Source organism: Rhincodon typus, chromosome 25 (assembly GCF_021869965.1).
Source record: "Rhincodon typus isolate 14 chromosome 25, sRhiTyp1.1, whole genome shotgun sequence".
Lineage (NCBI taxonomy): Eukaryota > Metazoa > Chordata > Chondrichthyes > Orectolobiformes > Rhincodontidae > Rhincodon > Rhincodon typus.
The window spans coordinates 13,179,645-13,197,627 of NC_063356.1; the positions used below are offsets into that span (position 1 = coordinate 13,179,645).

Sequence of the window (17,983 nt, forward strand, 5' to 3'; positions counted from 1 at the left end):
ATCTTAGTCACCATTTTTAAGACCCTCCGAGGATATCCACCAGGACCCAGAGCACTTTTAAACCTGCATCTCTGACAATTTGCTCGGTATCACTTGCCTGGTGATTGCATTAGTCTTCACTACAGGAGATACAAGCAACATTCCAGAAAAAGCTGTAAATCAGGAAGGGGAGGAACGCGAGAAAAAATACAAAGTACTTGTTCAGTTCATCTGCTGCCATTATATTTTCCCTTTATTAATTCTCTTGGCCATTTTCTGTAGAATCAATGCTCCCAGTTAGATTTCTTTTGTACTAATTTTTCACCCTTTTTATTAACCTCTCGGTCATGCTCATCTGTTTACAAACATTTCTGTCCAATCTTTGCACATCTTTACGTGCTGCTTCTATACGTTTCATACTAGCTTTAACTTTTAATTAGCTATGGATGTGGGTCTGCTGAATTTTTTTCTTGTGTTGTATGTATTCTGAAAAATCCTCTTAAATGTGTGCTATTGCATCTCTGTTGTCCTGTCTCTTATCCTAATTTGCCAGTCCACTTTATCTCTGCTTTAATGCCTGATAACGGCCCTTATTTAAGTTTGACATAACTGGTCTTGGACTTTTTTTTTCTCCCTCGAATATGTAACACATGATTTCGATTATCTAGAGGTGCCTTCACTGTCTCACTGCACAATACCAGGTCTATTCTAGCCTGCCATCTGTTTAGATCCAGAACGTGGTTTTCCAAGAATCTGTCCTCATCTAGAGTGTATTTGCACATCTGATTTCTTTTTTCCCCAATCTATGAATGGATTAAAATTATTAGTGATTATGCTTGTACCTTTCTGATGATGAAATTATTTCTTCCTTTTTAATATTCTACCCTGTTTGGTTATTAAGAGGCCTGTACATTGCTTTCACAAGTGATTTCTTCCCTTTGTCATTTCTTATCTCTGCCAATTAATGCTTCTACATCCTATTTTCCTGAACATGGCTTATCCCTATCTAGTGTTAAAACTATCATTAAGTAACAGAGCAGACCCAATCTTTGTCTTCCTGCTGCCACCATGTCTCTGTAATGGTCAACAAATTGAAGGTATTTATTTCTATTCCCACTATTGGTTCATCTGTTTTGCTTTGATTGCTATGTGCATTAAGGAACAAAGCCTGTAAATTTGTCCTCTAGTTTTGTAACCCATACCCTTATCTGTTTATTTACTCAGATTTGTGCTTGCGACCATTTCCTATCCTTGTCTATCATTTCCCATATTAATAGCATTTCTCTTGCTTTGATTTATCACATCTTTCCAGATTTCAGCCCTGTTCCCATTAATTTGTTCAAACTACTCTACCATCCTAGTTGTTTGTCTCACTGGAACACTGATCCCAGTGTGGTTTGGCTGTAGATTGTCCCAACAGTCCGCCCTGCACTTTTCTGGTATTAGTGCCAGTGCCCCATGAACTGCAGCTTACTTTTATTGTAGTCTTTGAGCTATGCATTCATTCCTTGAATCTTATTTTCTCTATTCTGATCTTTATGTGGTTGAGTGTCATTTTCCTGTTTGATAATGCTTCTTAAAATGTACCTTGGTTGGGGTGGGCAATGCTTTACCATGTTAAAAGTGCAATATAATATTTTCTTGACTATTGTCAAGAGCTCGACAAGTGAAAATCAAAATTGAACAGCAGTGTGATAATGAGTTTATTATAATCAAGAGTTGAAATTATCCTAAGATGGCAGTATTTTATGACCCCAAAGGAGACTGTTTGTGCCTGTGTTTGCTCTTTAGTTGAATTATCCAATTAGTTCCAATCGCCAAAGCCCTGCAAATTCTTTTCTTTTGGGTAAAATTGTGTTGAAATTACTTCCATTATGTTTCCAGATCATAAGTTCCTCACTATGGAACATCTATCCTCTGATACTTGTTAATTATTTTAAATCTTTTTGTCTGTTGCTACTTACCTGGAAAATGGGAACATTTTTCTCCTGATTTACGTTTGTCAAACCCCCTTGTAATTTTGAACAGCTCCAACTCTTCGTCTTTTCCACTCACCCCTTGAGAACAACTGCAGTTCTGGTTTCTGCACTTAATCGAACCTCAACCATGACACTATTCTAGTAAATCTTTGTACCCTATGTGAACCTCTGCCATTCTCCAGGAGAATTCACAATTGAATGCTGCTGTGCTGAGGCAGTGATTTTGGTAGGTAAAGATTAACTACAATGCTTCTATAGGCTCTGTTCATAATGGTAAAGATTCCATAACTGTCAGCCACATATGCATAAATGGCTGTTGAAAGAATTATGCTTACTTTTGTGTTCTAACTTCAAAAACCTATACTTTAAAAACATCTATATTCAAAACCTCTAACTCCTCTATCAATAACCGACTCCCATCCATTCCACAGCTGTCGTGGCCTCTTGGGTCATCTTGAATTCAAATCTCTCAAACTTGTAGCTGTGACACCACTGGCTGGTTCTGAGATCAACAGTAACTTTGATCATCGGAAAGTTGAAAGAGTGCAAGAGAATTTAGGGCAGGAATTTCAAGGGCACATAAATGGCAGATATCAATTGTTTGTACACAAATTTCCTTGCCCTATATTTTAAAAACAAGTTCATTGTATATTCCTAATGCAGTGATTATAAATAACAACTAGAAGGGGGAAAAAAGCTTACGGTTCAGGGCCTTTAGAAAAGGATTGCACTGGTAGTGGTTCTTAGAGACACACAACAACGAAGATTCATTAGAACAAATTGTATTCCATTTTCGAGCCATTTCAACAGTTTGTGTTGTTAAAAATTAATGAACAAAAGCAATACCTGCTTCCTTACTGTCATTGCCACCAGCAAACTGCATGCATTTTGCACAAAATTGATCTTGAGCCTGCAGGGACAGTGTATTATAATAAGATTGGTTTGGTAGTAAATTTAACGGAGGAAATTCAATCTTGGGGTTTGATTTCGTTTGCAAATTCCAATGTTTGTTTATCAGATTAAATTTCTGCCTTGTACCTCACTGCAAGATAGTTTTTCATACTTTACACAAGCAAGCTGACCTGACGTGGCACAATACCTCTCATGCTACAGATATATAGCAATTTATATTACACTTTTAAAAATATTTATTTGCTACTCAATGCCAGGTTCTCTACTCTGGGAAAATCAATTAGCAAACATACTTTGTTAACCATGTCTATTATCTATACAAGTGGGACCCTCCAAAATCTGTGGCTCAGCATTTCTGCTTTATGTCATCACCTTTTTAGATTAATCGCCAATGAAAAAAGATGGTCTATTACATTCTCATTGACTCCCATAACTGCAGAAATATGGCTTAGAATGTGTATTCTCGGTAAAAACCCCCATCTCGTTCTGCTGCTTTATTGAATTCACTTAACTAACTCTTAACGGCTGATTCTAATTTTTTTTAAAGGTGAGGATTTAGATCTGTTCTGGTAATCAGAACCTTTAACTGGCCCATATCCTGTAGTTCCCCCCTGTTTCTTCCTCCTCCTCAATGACATCTAGTTGATTTTCATCTTCTGGTTTCTCAACGTTGCCATTTCTGCAAAGTTATCTTCATTTCCCATATTGCTTTGCCAATTTACCACATCCTGAACCACTACACTCGACCTAACATGCACAGGAAAGACTACTGTATACATACACTTCCTTCAATATTATCTGTTTGCCATTTTGTGCTGCCATCTTCAGTCCAAATCAAATGGCAACTCTGTCAAAAACTTCCATATGTGCATGAGTGGGACCCACAATTGTGTATCGCTTACCATTTCATTCTTCTTTCTATTCTATCTGCCATCAGCTTCTGATGTTGCTGTAATAAAGTTCACTGCAATTTAAGAAAAACTTCTTCATACCTGAATAGGAACATTCAATAAAATAGCTGGGTATAAAGGACAGATTGAGTAGAAATGCGCCTATACTCTAGTGTGTAGAAGAATGAAATTTTGAAAGTTTGGCAAGTTAGATAGTAATAAGCTTTTACTTTGGCAGCAGAATGCTAGGGATTAGAGCCAATTCTTTATCCTGCAATTATTTTGATAGTGATGAGAGGAAATTTCTTTACCCCAGTGTTGTCTTTTGAATGATCAACTATGGTGGCTGTTAGATGTTGAGTGTTTTGTAATGGTTATATTTCATATTGTTTGGAAGAGTTTTAAATGATTGTGGAAAGTTTGATCATTTCTTTGGAAAAGCTCATTGGAAGTTCACTCTATCCCCTATAGATTTTTTTCTAAGTAAAGCTTCCTGAACATTACAAGGCTGGTAATGACTGGCTTGGAGAGGTGCTTGTTTCACCTGCTTCAGTTGGAGGGAAACCTGCAAAGAACACACTACCCAACTGACCTCTCCTTTCTGAAAAGAAAACGTGATTGAAGAAACATCAAGATAGAATTCTTGCAGACAGTGGAAAATACAAGGGTAACTATATGTGAATGGTGACTCGAGCATTCATTAGAGTAACACTCTACGTTATCCACTCCATCCTTTTGCCTTCAAGAATAACCCAACCTCAGTAGTAATTTTTTTTTCCCCCTCTTTTTTCCTGAACTGTGTTTTGGGGATGATGTTTAAAGGGTGAGGCATTAATGCTTCAATATTACTGACTGTGCATGTTAACTAATTGCGTCTTTATTGATAATCCAATGTTGTGTTTATTATTAAGAAACATAGTTGACAGATCTTGCTTTTAGAACCTTGTTTAGCTAAGGTAGTTGATTGGCTATCTTGGTGAAGAGAGTTTTTGTGTTGCAATCCAGGGAATGGTGGGGCTGGAGTGACAGTGCATTCCTGCAGCCTTGGTCACTATAATATTCAAGCCCAAGTTCCCTAAGAACATAAGATGTAGGAGCATTCAGTGAGATCGTGGTAGATCTAATAATCCACTTTCCTGCCTTTTCCCTATACCCTTGATTTCTTTCCTGATTAACAATCTTTCAGTATACACTGACTCAGCCTGAACAGCCTTGCAATCAATCTGTATTTGGATACTAAGGGAACCAAGGGATAAGGGGAAAGAGCAACAAATGGTTTTGAGGTGGAAGATCAATTACTGAATGACAAAGCAGACTAGAGACTTCACAAGTCATACTGTTGGTTTCAAATGTATAATACCCACTCCTTTTTGCATCCCCATCCCCACTTTACATATTTTTGTTTCATAACAAAAGGTTAATAATAATAATCAAGGTTTCTGTTCCCCTACTTCACTGAGATAATCTGTTACATCACTCCACTTAGGGTCCTATCTGTACCTTTTGTAGGTGGAAGCATAAGTCAGAAAGGGACATAGACACTGTGTGTACAACACTGGCAAATGGTATTCGATGTGAGGTAGTGAGATCATCTGCTTCGCCTGTTAAATTGAGACCACAATGAATAAACTAGGTCTATATTCCTTTAAATATGGAAGATTGAGGAATGATCTGGTCCACTTACTCGTGTGATCATCTACCAAACAAAGACTGCTAGATGGCAGCTAAAAACTTCACATTTCTACAATCCTGAAGAAAGTCTTGGCTCACTATCTGTGCCCGCAACCACATGACTACACAAAATCAATGTTTTATCTAATAGATATCTCTTGAACAAAGTACAGTAAACTGAATGACCATAATTATATGGTTGTATGTCAATTATTGTGCTCTTATTTCTCGAATTGCCTTTGAAGCATCTGGCCTGCGGAGGGATAGACTATTTTAATTCCAATATTGAAACTTTACATACTCTCTTTCCTGGAGGGGCTATTGATCAAATCACTAGAGTGTGGCTTCTTTGGTGCAAGTTAATTTTATAAAACTTCTAATGCTGAAGAAAGGAGAAAAGAAATCTGAAACTGGGTATTAGTCCCAACCAGCATCCAATGCTAAAATGAAAGTGAAATGGTGGCTGTTGGAATTAAAAACAATGCTGGAAATATTTAAAAGGTCAAGGAGCATCTTTTAGGGTAAAAAGCAAAGTTTTAGGTGGGTGAGCTTTTACCAGAACAACCCCAAAGCCTGTTTAATGCCCTCTTCTGCAATAATCCAACCAGTGACAGCTGCAGATATTTTCTGTTCACCTGCCCAATGATGTTATTTAAGTGCCTCCTAGCTGAGAGGCAGGGACACTACCACTACTCTACAAGAGCCCTGCTGTGGCAGCGACAGTATGAATTGCTGTAGCTGCCAACAACATTGTAGGGTTAGGAAATATACAGATAGGATCTTACAATCTCTGCAGTGCAGGAAGATGCCATTTGGCTCATCATGTCAAGTCCAACCCTCCAAAAAGCATCTTGGTTAACCCACCTAACCTACACATCTTTACACACTGTACGCAGACAAGGGGAGAATGTACAAACTCCACACAGACAGTTGAACAAGACTATAATTGAACCCAGCACTGTGAGGCAGCAATACATTAGTCCAAGTGACAGGATGGCTTCTGCTGGTTTCAAGACCACAGTAACTTGTTACCCCATCCTCCTCTAGACCTGGGTTCCCATTTTCTTAACCCCTGCTGCAATAATTCTGGGCAGCTGCAGTGTTGGCAAGGGTCCCAATCTTGGTTACTTCTTCATCACCTGTTTGCTTTCCCCTCAATTTAAATTTAGATTTTTTTCTAAATCTCTCTGTTCAATCTTACAAATAGATTAGCAGTTAAGTCTGTAATTGTATGTGTGACGTGAGGAAGATTGTAGATGGTGAGCAGCAAGTAACGTTAGTAAATCAAAAATCCATTACCCTACAGTGATCAAAATGTACAAGGAACATTTCCATTTTTATAGATATAATTAGACAACATTTCGTGCATAGCAAATTACTAAACACTAACCACTTTGAAATTAAAAAGGGAACGAGCTGCAGCTACTGTAAATCAGGAACAAAAACAAAGTTGCTGGAAAAGCTCAGCAGGTCTGGCAACTCTTTTTTTTCCTTCACAGATGCTAACGTTTCAGGTCTGGTGACCCTTCCTCAGAATTGTTGTTGTTGTTCTAACCACTTTGAGGCCATGAATTACAAGGGGATGATGAGTGGATTTGATGATGTCAGCAAGGTAGGAATGTTAATCAGAGACTGAGAAAGATCCCTGCTTCCTTCCACTGAAGCCAGAAGATTTCCAATGGCCACACAGAAATTTCATTTCTAACAGAGCAGCTAGTCCCTCAGTACTCAAAATTAACAGTCAGCCCAAATTGTGAAGGTTGCACCTGGAATTTATAAAATTGTATTAGTCCAAACCAACGGAAATTGACTTTTAATGACTTGAAAGATGAGGTACTGCTCCTTGGGTTGGCAGAGAACCACTTTGGGGGGGGGGGGAAATGTGTAATCACTTATTTTAATTCTCTACCTGTAGTGTTCTGATGAAGTTGAGTTCAGAGAACAGCATCATCTTTTGATTAGTACAAGACAGAATTAATAAATTACACAAGCTGAAATTTTTTGCCCCCTTTCATTTCCTTCTTCACTGGTTTCAGTTTTTCCTTTTAGATGACAACTGTTCATCATTCTGCCATTCACAGCTCTTCTAAGCACAACTAGTGTTTGTTTTTTCCTGACCCATTTCCACTCCCTTTGGTTCAGCATAACCAGCTTCTTTGCCATTTAATTTCTCCCCTCTTCCACTATCATGGGCATTCCCTTTTGTTTCTTTTCTTCAACCTTCCCATTTCCCCTGCATAAAAAGACATTAGGTCCTTGCCAGTTGTGCAGAAAGATCACAGACCTGAAATATTAATTATCATCTTGCTGAGTATTTACATACTTGTCAGCTTTGTGCATTAGCAATGCTCATTCCATTAATTTACAAATTACAAGGTTTTAATATTTCTATTTAACCATTGCAGAAATGAGTTACTTCAGCTGCTTGAACGAATCTGTATGTTGGACATTTACTGCAAGTTTCATTGCCAATTTCACTCACACAATAATTCAACTTTAAGCCAAATTCAGCCAGGCACTGGATCCAGGGCACAGTCCACCAGTAATGGAGACACACAATCGTTTTCCATTCCCCCAGATTCTTTATTTGTATTTACTCAATTGACATCTTTGTCTGAAGTTTGCTTGACAGGAACGGGAGAGACTGCATTCTACATGTTCATTTACTACAAAATGGTTTACACATCTTCCAAAACAAGACACATTCCACCAAAACACAGACTGAATGGAAGAGAAAATAAAAAGAAAACAGTTACGGACCCATTTGCATAGTTCAAAATAAACAAAAAAATGAGTTTATTTACAACAGGATAAAAAAGTTATCCATAAACAACTGATGGAGAAATATTTATTATTTTCTTTTAATACACAAAGATTGCAGGATACATTATTCTTGATTCACAAATGCAGGCTGCTTGTAAAAAAATACTCTGAAGCTTCTAGAATCACGCATTTAAAGTTTGATAAATCATTGCCAATTTTTTAAAATTGTTTTTGCTTTACAACTGAATGTATTGTCAGATTGTTGTGTGTTCTGGAAGAAGCTAATTTGACTATTCATTCCATCACAAGAACCATATAAATACATGCAAAACATTTTACATAGAGGTTATGTCACTGGTAATAAGAGAAAAATATCAAAATGCAAGATACAGCATCAGCACTCCAAGCTGAACTCTAATGTGGCAAACACACCAGGGTACATATTGCTCTGATCCACCACAGTAAGTCATGCATACCACATAATTATTCAGTCATTTTCTAAAAATTTTTAAGTTTTTCTTTTTTTTTACAAAAATACCAGTGTGTATTACACTAGCTACTGGATACCTCAATCTTGCTCTCCTCTGCTCTAAAAGAAATAGTTTAGCTTCACGAGTGTATTTATTGAAGGATGGAATTGTCCAGAACCAAAAAATACATTTTCTACATTCACTTGCACAATGGAATTGCATCACAAGACTTCCTTCCAAAGTCTTATTTCATTTCTTTATACCACAATGCCTTCCCAACTGAGCAAGAATTCCCTTGAATCAGATGAAAATGGACATGAATGACAGATATTGTTGCAACACTTTTGCCTTTTTCATTCAAAATTTATACTAGTTGTAAACACTTTTTGGAACATAGGTTTATTGTTTTTAATTGAAGGCAGAAGAGTTAGGTGTATATGCTATTCACAGGATTCCCTTAGCTCACAATTTAAAGTTGAAAAAAGGCAACCAAGATATTACTTAGTAATGTGCGTTTGAAATTGTACTAAGTCTGTGCTGTTTGCTTGATGAAGAAAAACACACAATAGCGTTAATAAGTATCCCATCTTTCAAGGCATAAGTTAACGAAGCTGCACTATTTTTTTAAACTTATCAAACAGGATATATACCTTAAAGCTACAGCACCATACTTTTTATTCAATAACTTAAGCCATAGTGTGTTTGTTTTTAAAAAAAAAACTGTTCTACTGTTGCCCACTTTCAGATTAAGCCAAGAAAATCAAACATTTTAGAACGTAGAAACGAAGTTATGCATAAAGCAAAATTCTTAGACAAATTTTAATACCAACAAAATGTATATATAAAAAGACCACAATTTTATTATGGTAGCAAGGATGTCCCAAGTGGCTGTCTACAGATTGAAAATAAAAATGACTACCAATAATCATCAAATCAAGGATTTGTTACCAAAGTGATGACTCTGCACTGTGACAGAAACATGCATATATCCTGTTACATAATCTGATATCTCCATTTTCTGTAAATTCTTTTTCCTGCTTAACACAAAGATTTCAAAAACAAAAAATTATGCAAACTGCAAGAATAATGGTTAAGATTCAAGGGACTGAATACAGGAAAAAAAAGTCAGTCATTTACTTTGCGTCAGTTAATGTCAAATTGAATAGAGAAAGAATAGTGTCTTACATTATAGTCCATTAATTTTAGAATAGTCTAGATCATTCAAGTGCTTCTACTGTTAAGCATTTGTTGGTAGATTTCTTCCTGACACCTTGATATGGTCAAGGTACATAAGATCAATGCAGGCTAGCATTGATACATCCTATAAAATTAGTTTCTTTTCTGAAATCCCAAATCATTAACTGTAAGCATGGCTTCACAAGTTTCAAGTGCCTCTTGTTGATCAGCAACAGATGTAGCACACAGAAAAAGCTTCAACTTCATTTGAAAAAAATCTAACCCACGTAGACAACATCCAGATGCATTATATATATCTATATAATAAATTTTATATTAGCTTAACAAAATGGTACAGACCCAATGGGCTGAAGTGCCTCTTCTATACTGTATGATTCTATGATGATAATTTGTTTCTAGGTCAGGCCAAGGTTGATCGAAATCTCCTCAAAAAGCTGCTGTCAGGAAACTGGCAGTCTACAATCACCACTTCGTGACCACTTTAACTGGTTCTTCACCTTTTATCGATCATTTACTATAACAGAGCAGGTCAGTCCCAAGTATTTGATTGTGCTTCACAAGTTCTTGCTCTACAAGACCATACATTTAGGAAACTGGTAATTAAAGTGTACACTGTTCAAACAGCTTACCCAATGAGATAAAGATGTGCCAGGGAAGATGGGGATTGCAGACAATTTTCATACATAATTTAAAAATAGTTTGTCATGCTTGTGGTCCCAAAACTGGAAACATACCACTTTCCATATTAGGTGGATTTTTAGTGGAATCAAAACCTGTTTTTCCAAACTGCCTTTTGTTTAATCTTCATAGTCATCATTTCTAAATTTATAAAAGGCATTTGATTTACTTTGTAAAAAAGAAAACTTAATGTAATACTGCTATTGTCACAAGGCAGCCCACAACCCACCAAGAAGGCTATTTATTTATTTTTTACTGCACTTTTTTTCATCCAATGATAATTAATGTCCAGGAGTCTCTCATCACACCGTCAGTTGTACCAGCTTCTGCTTGAAGTGCAGTAGGAAGGACGGCAGATATCCATTGAAAGTGATATGTCTCCAAATGAAAAAGTGAACATTTTTTGAGCACATGATCAGTTTAGTTCATCACAGAAATGACTGATTTAAAAGGAAAACTTCAGCCTCCGGCATAACTTGTATTAATACACACCATCGTTCTGAATTGCACACTTCCAATTAAATTAGTTTGTAAAGTGGACTGTTCTGAATTAGAAATTACGCACGTTCCTTGGAACAGCCAGCAACTAAGACAGACAGAATGCTTGTGGCATTGGTTTATCCTGAAGTCAAGATTTGGTCAAGGTACATGGAGATCGAAGCAGGTGAGCATTATTACATTTTATAAAATTATAATTAATTTATTGTTTTAAAAAAAACTTTCTATTACCGATCAATCCGAACCTGGGGTTTTTCGGGGTGGCAGGAGGAGATGATCCAGCTCTGAATTCAATTTGATACTTTGGAGGCGGGGCGGGGGAATGGTGGTGAGGGAGAGATGGAGAAGAGAAAGACCTTAAATAGCCTTCAAACTGTTAAAAGGTTTAATAAGTGTTCAGTAATTGTTGGCATTTTTATAGTGTGAAAGCTCTTCTTTTGGATTTTGAAATGCTTCTGTAGTTTGAGGCCTTTGTGATTACATGGGAGAATTGCCTAGATGCAAGGAAATAAAGCAGTGAAAAACACAGCTTGCGAGGTCAGCCTCTCAATATTTCAAGTCTGTGCAGGAGAGATAGAAACGTGGGAGATGAGGAAAGTCAGGTCAGATAAGGAATAATTCTTTTCAACTCAACATGATCTGTGTGCATGCTGATTGAAATTGATAGGGATATTTATAAACACTGGAAGTGACAAGGGAAGTAATAAAAGACATTGGAAGAAAACCTCAAGACGTGGCGATGAGATGCTGCATTTAACCAGCCAGAAACAAACTCAAAAGTTTGACTGGAAGTTTAATTTTAATGAGTAGAAGCAGATAATGATGGATTGTCTAAAAGTGTCAGAAGTTAAAATGCCAGGAAATTAGAGCGATTTGAATACTAAACACGAGGCAGCTCTTTTTTGCCAATCCGTGGCATCATGTTACCGGCACTGTTAGGTAACAGGAAACCAGCTGATGCCGTGGGATGACTTTTGAGACCATTCACAAAGTAGCAATACAATTCAAACTGAAAAATGGCCCTTGTTTTGAATGACTGAAAAAACTGAAAAGGTTTGCCAATGATTTTTATTCCGACTCTTTCCCCAACATAATCTGCTCAAAGACGATCTCTTGCAGTAATTTCTTAGCTTTACTGCAAATTAGTGCACAGAGAGAAAACCTACCATTAGCAGAAGAATTCACAGTCCACACAGTTTTAGAGTGATGTCAATTGGAAGTGCAGATACACACAAGAATGTGCATAAACCTCAAGTACATGAAAATAAACTGTTCAACAACACTCGATAACTACAATCCATTATCGCATTACTTCTACGAGGCTGTAGAAATATGTAAATCAGTAACTGCAATGGTAGTTAGAGTCCATTCTTGGCTCAAGTGTTTTATTTAAACAATAGACTAGGGTGGTGCTCTTAAAAGGACATTTCAATAACAACAGAAAAAAGTTTGCCTTCACATGTGGAGACTATTAAGCATCAGAAAATTTTAATTTTTACTTAAAAAAAGGATTCATTTGTTTTGTATAAGCTACAAGGTGTACTCTATAGGGACAACAGATGACAGCATCTGTACTACTAACTGCATCAATAAATACCTGAAAACCATTTTCTTCCTACTTACTTAATAGGTACCAAACACTTGTTTTTCCCCACAGATTTGCAGCTGTCTGTCAATTGCGTTCCATGTTACAATATAAAAGGCAGACCAATCAGATTTTGAACTTGCTGCACACGCAATTTTGGTTGAATTTGAGTAATAAATGTACTTCTGATGGAACACTGAATCTTGCTTCTTTCATGTTGGAATCTTTTGGCACAGAACAACTGCTCTGTTAATCAAATGCTTTAAGTACCTTAATGCTGGTGAAGCTGCATTTATTCATTGCAAAATTAAATTTACAACAATTCTTGTTTAGACCATTGGGTATCCCCATCTCAATGATTAGAGGTTTCAAACTCTTGAACTGAAAACTAGCCTTCATAAATCTGGATAATGACCTTTTGCTTCAGATAGACTCCAAGAGTCCATGCTTAGAGAATGTTTACATGCATTACACCATTGGACTTCAACAGATATGGATATTACAGCTCTCGCATCAGCTTCTAATCACCTTGCCCATCTTTATAAAGGTCAGGACCTATTGTACAACGCAATACTGGTGTAAGTATATATATGGAAGATTAGATTTTCTTACCCTAATTGAGAGTTTCAACTATAGTTTCAACTACTATTATTTTTACCAGACACCTAATATCATCTCCGCCTACCTTCTCTATGGGAACAGGAGAGTTGAAGATTGCAAACCTATTATAGCAGGAACAGCCATAGAAATTTCTCTTGTCTGTTCAAATTTATAATTAAAAGGTGTTGTTTTTTTTTGGAGGGGGGGTGTGGGAGTGGGTGGTGTTTTGTTTAAAATGAAACAAATACCTGTGATTTAGATGCTCCACCGCACGACTGAGAAAAGATTTAAAGGTTTTCCTTAAAACAAAATCTTAAATAAACATTAAGAGCAGGTCAGGAGCAGTCAGATTAGATGCTGCATCTTCAGCAGCCTGCAAAACTCAATAACCAAGTAGAAGTTGCAGAACATGGAGAGCTTACGTGGAAAAATTATCCTTACACAAAACTTCCTGAAGTGAAACTTTTAGCAAATAGATTGAAAATGTTGAATGCAACAATGATCTGAAAACTATGGGCTGGGCTCTTCCATTTAGATTCCAAATTTTGGCCAGCAGCTTTAATAGGCCAGCAGCACTGCTCTTACCGGATTAAATAAGAACAGTTAAAGGTTTTACTTTGTTGGTTGGGGTCAATTAAAAACAAGTTTGTATGTATTTCTATGAGGGTTTGCTCAATTTATACATTCCAATTCCTTTCTTACTAACTAATAAGGAAAGCTGTCTTTGTTAACCAATATTGTAGTCCCTTTTCAACATTCTACCATGCAAGTGTGAAACGGCAACTGAATGGTGAAATGTATCTACTGCAGCTTTGTGATAAGGTGGAGCTGTGAACTGAGTGGAGGAATTGGAATAATTTCCAACAATCATAGGCTCCACCTCTTCAACAAAACTATGCAACATATACCTCAACAACTTTGCCAACAGGAGATGCAAAGAGGTGATTTTGGTTCAGGTACAAACAATTTGAACTAAAAAAGGTACATTTAGTGCATAGTGGTAACAGGAAATATCCTTTCACTTCCTTCATAGTTAAGTGAAAGTTAAAATATCACATTCTTTTATAACTTAACATTGTCCTTTTAAAGCTGTAGTGTCCCTTTTTGGTTGGTCTGTAGAATATAATTTTATGATAAAAGATAAATTACAACTTTTCTCTTGCTTATTTTAGTGTAGACAAAAACTGCTTTTTGTCAGTACACCTCATGGGGACTTTAAAATCAACTTTGGCAGCTGCCCTATACTACACCATCACCCATCCTAGTACTATGGAAAAAGAGGACCATTTGAAATCTGTGTTTACCAATATCTCAAAGTTTTTGGTTAGGAAAAGTGTCAGAAATATTGCTTGTATGCAGTAATACATTGTATCTCTGCAGATATGATCATTTAAAAAGGTGCCAAGGGTTGTGGGTTGTAGGGAATCACTTTAGACAATATTTTAGAGGAAAAGTACCTCAAACATGCAACTCAACTAACGCACAGGCAAGAGACTAAATACAAAATCTAGTACCATCACCTAAAACAGCTCCACTTCATCAAGTAATTGATCCATAGGGGATGTGCCCGCATTCAAAGTTCTGTACTGTTAGTTCTGTACTTTGTTAATTCTGCATGATGTCGCGAGGTTTCACCCCATTACTCAAATTTTTAACGTGACAAGTCACTGCCTAAGCAAAACGTCTAAATACTTGATTACTTAGTAACTCCGCATCCGAAAACTTCACTTTAGTTTAGCCTAATCACTTTATTCAGAGAATGCTGCATTACTAATTATCATCTGTTTCACTGAATTATGAAGGCATCAAAGCATAGCCAATATTTCAGGAAGTGTCATGTGCAGAACCAAATACAGGCAAGTGAACATGTTAAATGGTTATATAAATTAATGTGTATGATAAAGAGATCAGGCTTGCTAAGTTTTTAAATAGAAGCTTCTTTTTGAGAGAGAGAGAAACCTTTGTCACAAATTCAAATGTAATCATGATATGCCATTATGCTTCCCTCCCTTTGCCTACCAGTTAAGTGAATGCCATTCTTTTATTCTAGTTTAAGTGTATGTATCATTACAAAATTAGAACTAAACAGACAACACTGCCATTGAGGAATTGAAGCCCTGCAACAAGCTTTAAAAAGTGAAAAGTAGCAAATAAGCTGCCAGAAACATACATTCCAAACCAAATTCGTACCAAATTTTGATCCCATTTGGCTTTATGTTTTTGTTGAAGAAGGGTATAAACCAAATGTAAATTTAGAAAGTTACTGATCTTGATGTCTGAGAAGGATCTAAGTAGCTCTACTGTACATCAATTATAATAGTTGGACTGAAAGATTTCCTGTCAACTGCCTCATTAGACTTTTAGTCTCAAACATTGGTCACCTTGTCAGAAAGCAGAACGCATCTGTATGCATCTGACGTCACCATACCCCAGCACATCGACAATGATTAGACATCTTGCTTCAACTCAATTTTAATGGGAAGCCAAAAGTCTGGCAGTCAACAACGATTATAGAGAAATCGGTCACCGTGCCCAACCGAAAAAACACGAGTGCCACAATTTCTCTGCCCCATCCCCTCCCCACCTCAATCAAACCCCAACCCTGCAAATAATCTAAAATTGGTGATACAAAGATAGTCTTAAAAGGATTTTGAACAGCTTTGTCATTGAGACTAGAACATCACTGCTGACCACTTGCACCAGGCAGTCTATTGTGGACATGGATCACACCTTGCTAGGAGACTAGAAGACAGTTTTAGAGTACAAGTGATGTGAAGCAAACAACCAGCACATTGAAATTTAGGAGATTTTGCCACTTGCCTCCTTCAGTGAAATGAAGCCGCCACTTGGCAGTGGGCTGCAAAAGAGACCCAACACAGGTCATCAGCAAGCCATGTTAAACTAACAACTAATAATTTAAATAAGTTTAAGTCTTTCCTCCCTGCTGCCCCTTTACACTAACCAAACTGTGGAATCAATTCCCATTACTCATACTGGAAACTACACACTCCAGGCAATGTGCGATTTTTGTTTTTTTTTGGCATTTCATTTCACTGTTATTGAAATTTGTGGCTTTTCAATTTAAATAAATTGAAATAGAAGTCTTGTAAACTCCAAAGTGCTGGTGATAGGAGAAGTAAAAGTCAACATAAATAACTTTCAATTCCATTAATTCTCACCATTCTGTACATTCTTCTGGCATGACAATTGGTGTGTTTTAAAACCTTAAGATAGTGTTTCACGTTCAAATGGCATATTGCCAGAAACATTCACTCATCCTACATAAAATGCTTTAGGATCTGCAGATTTCCCATCAATTTGCCAACCACCATTCAATTTTTTTTTGCTTCCTGCAAGACAAGACCAAGTAGTGTGAAAGCTGAAAGTTCATGGATTAGAAATCCATGTGAAGTGTGTGTGGGGTGGGGGTTTTTGAGGGTGGTAGAGGTGGGGGCTGTTGAGGAAAGAGGTTCAGACCGATGTTTCTAGACTGTGTAAGGGGCTTCCTGGACTGGAAGAGGCGAGCTTGCTAGCGTCTGTGAGGGGTAGGCCAATTCCACTGTCAACAGCATTGTTATTCTTGTTGGGTGGGCTTGGGGCATCACAGTTGGCAAGTCCATTGATTTCTACATCAGTCTCATCAATCAGTGGGATCCGAGGCTCGTCATCGTCCATTCCAAATTCTGGGTGGGTCATGAAGTTGTGGATGGAGCTTCGAGATTCCGGTTTCTCTATCCCCTCATACAAGGAACTGCGGAACGCATTCACCACTTTGATCTGCAGGACAGAGGAGCCAAAAAGATAAAGTCAGATAAACGTTTGGTCTTGGTAATGAACAATGGGATTGCTTTTTGGCAGATAGTGTGCGGTGAGAATGGAGGTCATAGATATTGCTGATATTAAGTGGCCGGGACTGAGTGCAGTGGAAGCTGTAAATTAAAAAAAGACAACTGGAAATGACAAATGAAGAAAAGTAAAAATTAGTTGTTCCACAAAAACTTTCCAACAAAGATATGGCTTTTCCATGATTGGTATGGAGGCTGTAGTTAAAATGGGCAATGCCTGATTTGGAGGACAACAAATTGGTGGTTTAGTGACATTCCATTCTTTAAGCTAAGTAAGTTTAAAATTTCTCCTTTAACAGCAAAATTTGGAACAAAATTCCTGCCACCAGCTGGAAGGCAAGAACATCTGAACAGGTCACTAACAAGCCACACCAAAAATTGGAAGCATCTTATTATAAAACCCAATTTAACATTAAGGTTTAGGACATTAGAGGAGTTCTTAAAAGAAACTGAAATACAAGTCAAAAAGTAAAAAGAGAATCAAATGGACTGTCATGTTGCAAAACATAAATCAGGTGAAACAGGCTGTAGAAAAGATATGGTAAACAAATCAGTTTCAAAGGACTGGACTATACAAAGGCAAATGTGTCCTTGGAATATTATTGTCTTCCACCCAAACTTTCAACAGTGGTGAACAACTTCACAATTGAAGGAATGGCCAATTGACCAGAATGAAAGCCTCTGTCTACACTGTTCAGGAACTAGGTGTCTTTAAACTTTGCTCATTCAAGTCAGGAAAAGCAAGTAGCCCAACTAGACATGAGCCTAGATGGTAATGGAAACATTTGAATCCCGAAATACCTACACACATCTTACCACATTGGATACAACACAATGGAGTACCAAGGCCCAGCCTTACCACTGATCTTACTTTTGAGGTTAATTAACAGTGTTAACACATTCCTATGGTTTAAGT

At 37.1% G+C, this 17,983-nt stretch overlaps 1 protein-coding gene across 1 annotated transcript in view; it reads right to left on the reverse strand.

The window, feature by feature from the left end:
* Nucleotides 1–7,993: 7,993 nt before the first annotated feature.
* The window catches only part of LOC109917856 (plasma membrane calcium-transporting ATPase 1-like), a 123,747-nt gene continuing 113,757 nt past the window's right edge, over nucleotides 7,994–17,983 (reverse strand). Inside the window, exon 20 of the mRNA XM_048611820.1 lies at nucleotides 7,994–16,999. Within this exon, the coding sequence (XP_048467777.1) occupies nucleotides 16,694–16,999 (306 nt within the window). The 3' untranslated portion in view covers nucleotides 7,994–16,693. The remainder of the gene's footprint in view (nucleotides 17,000–17,983) is intronic.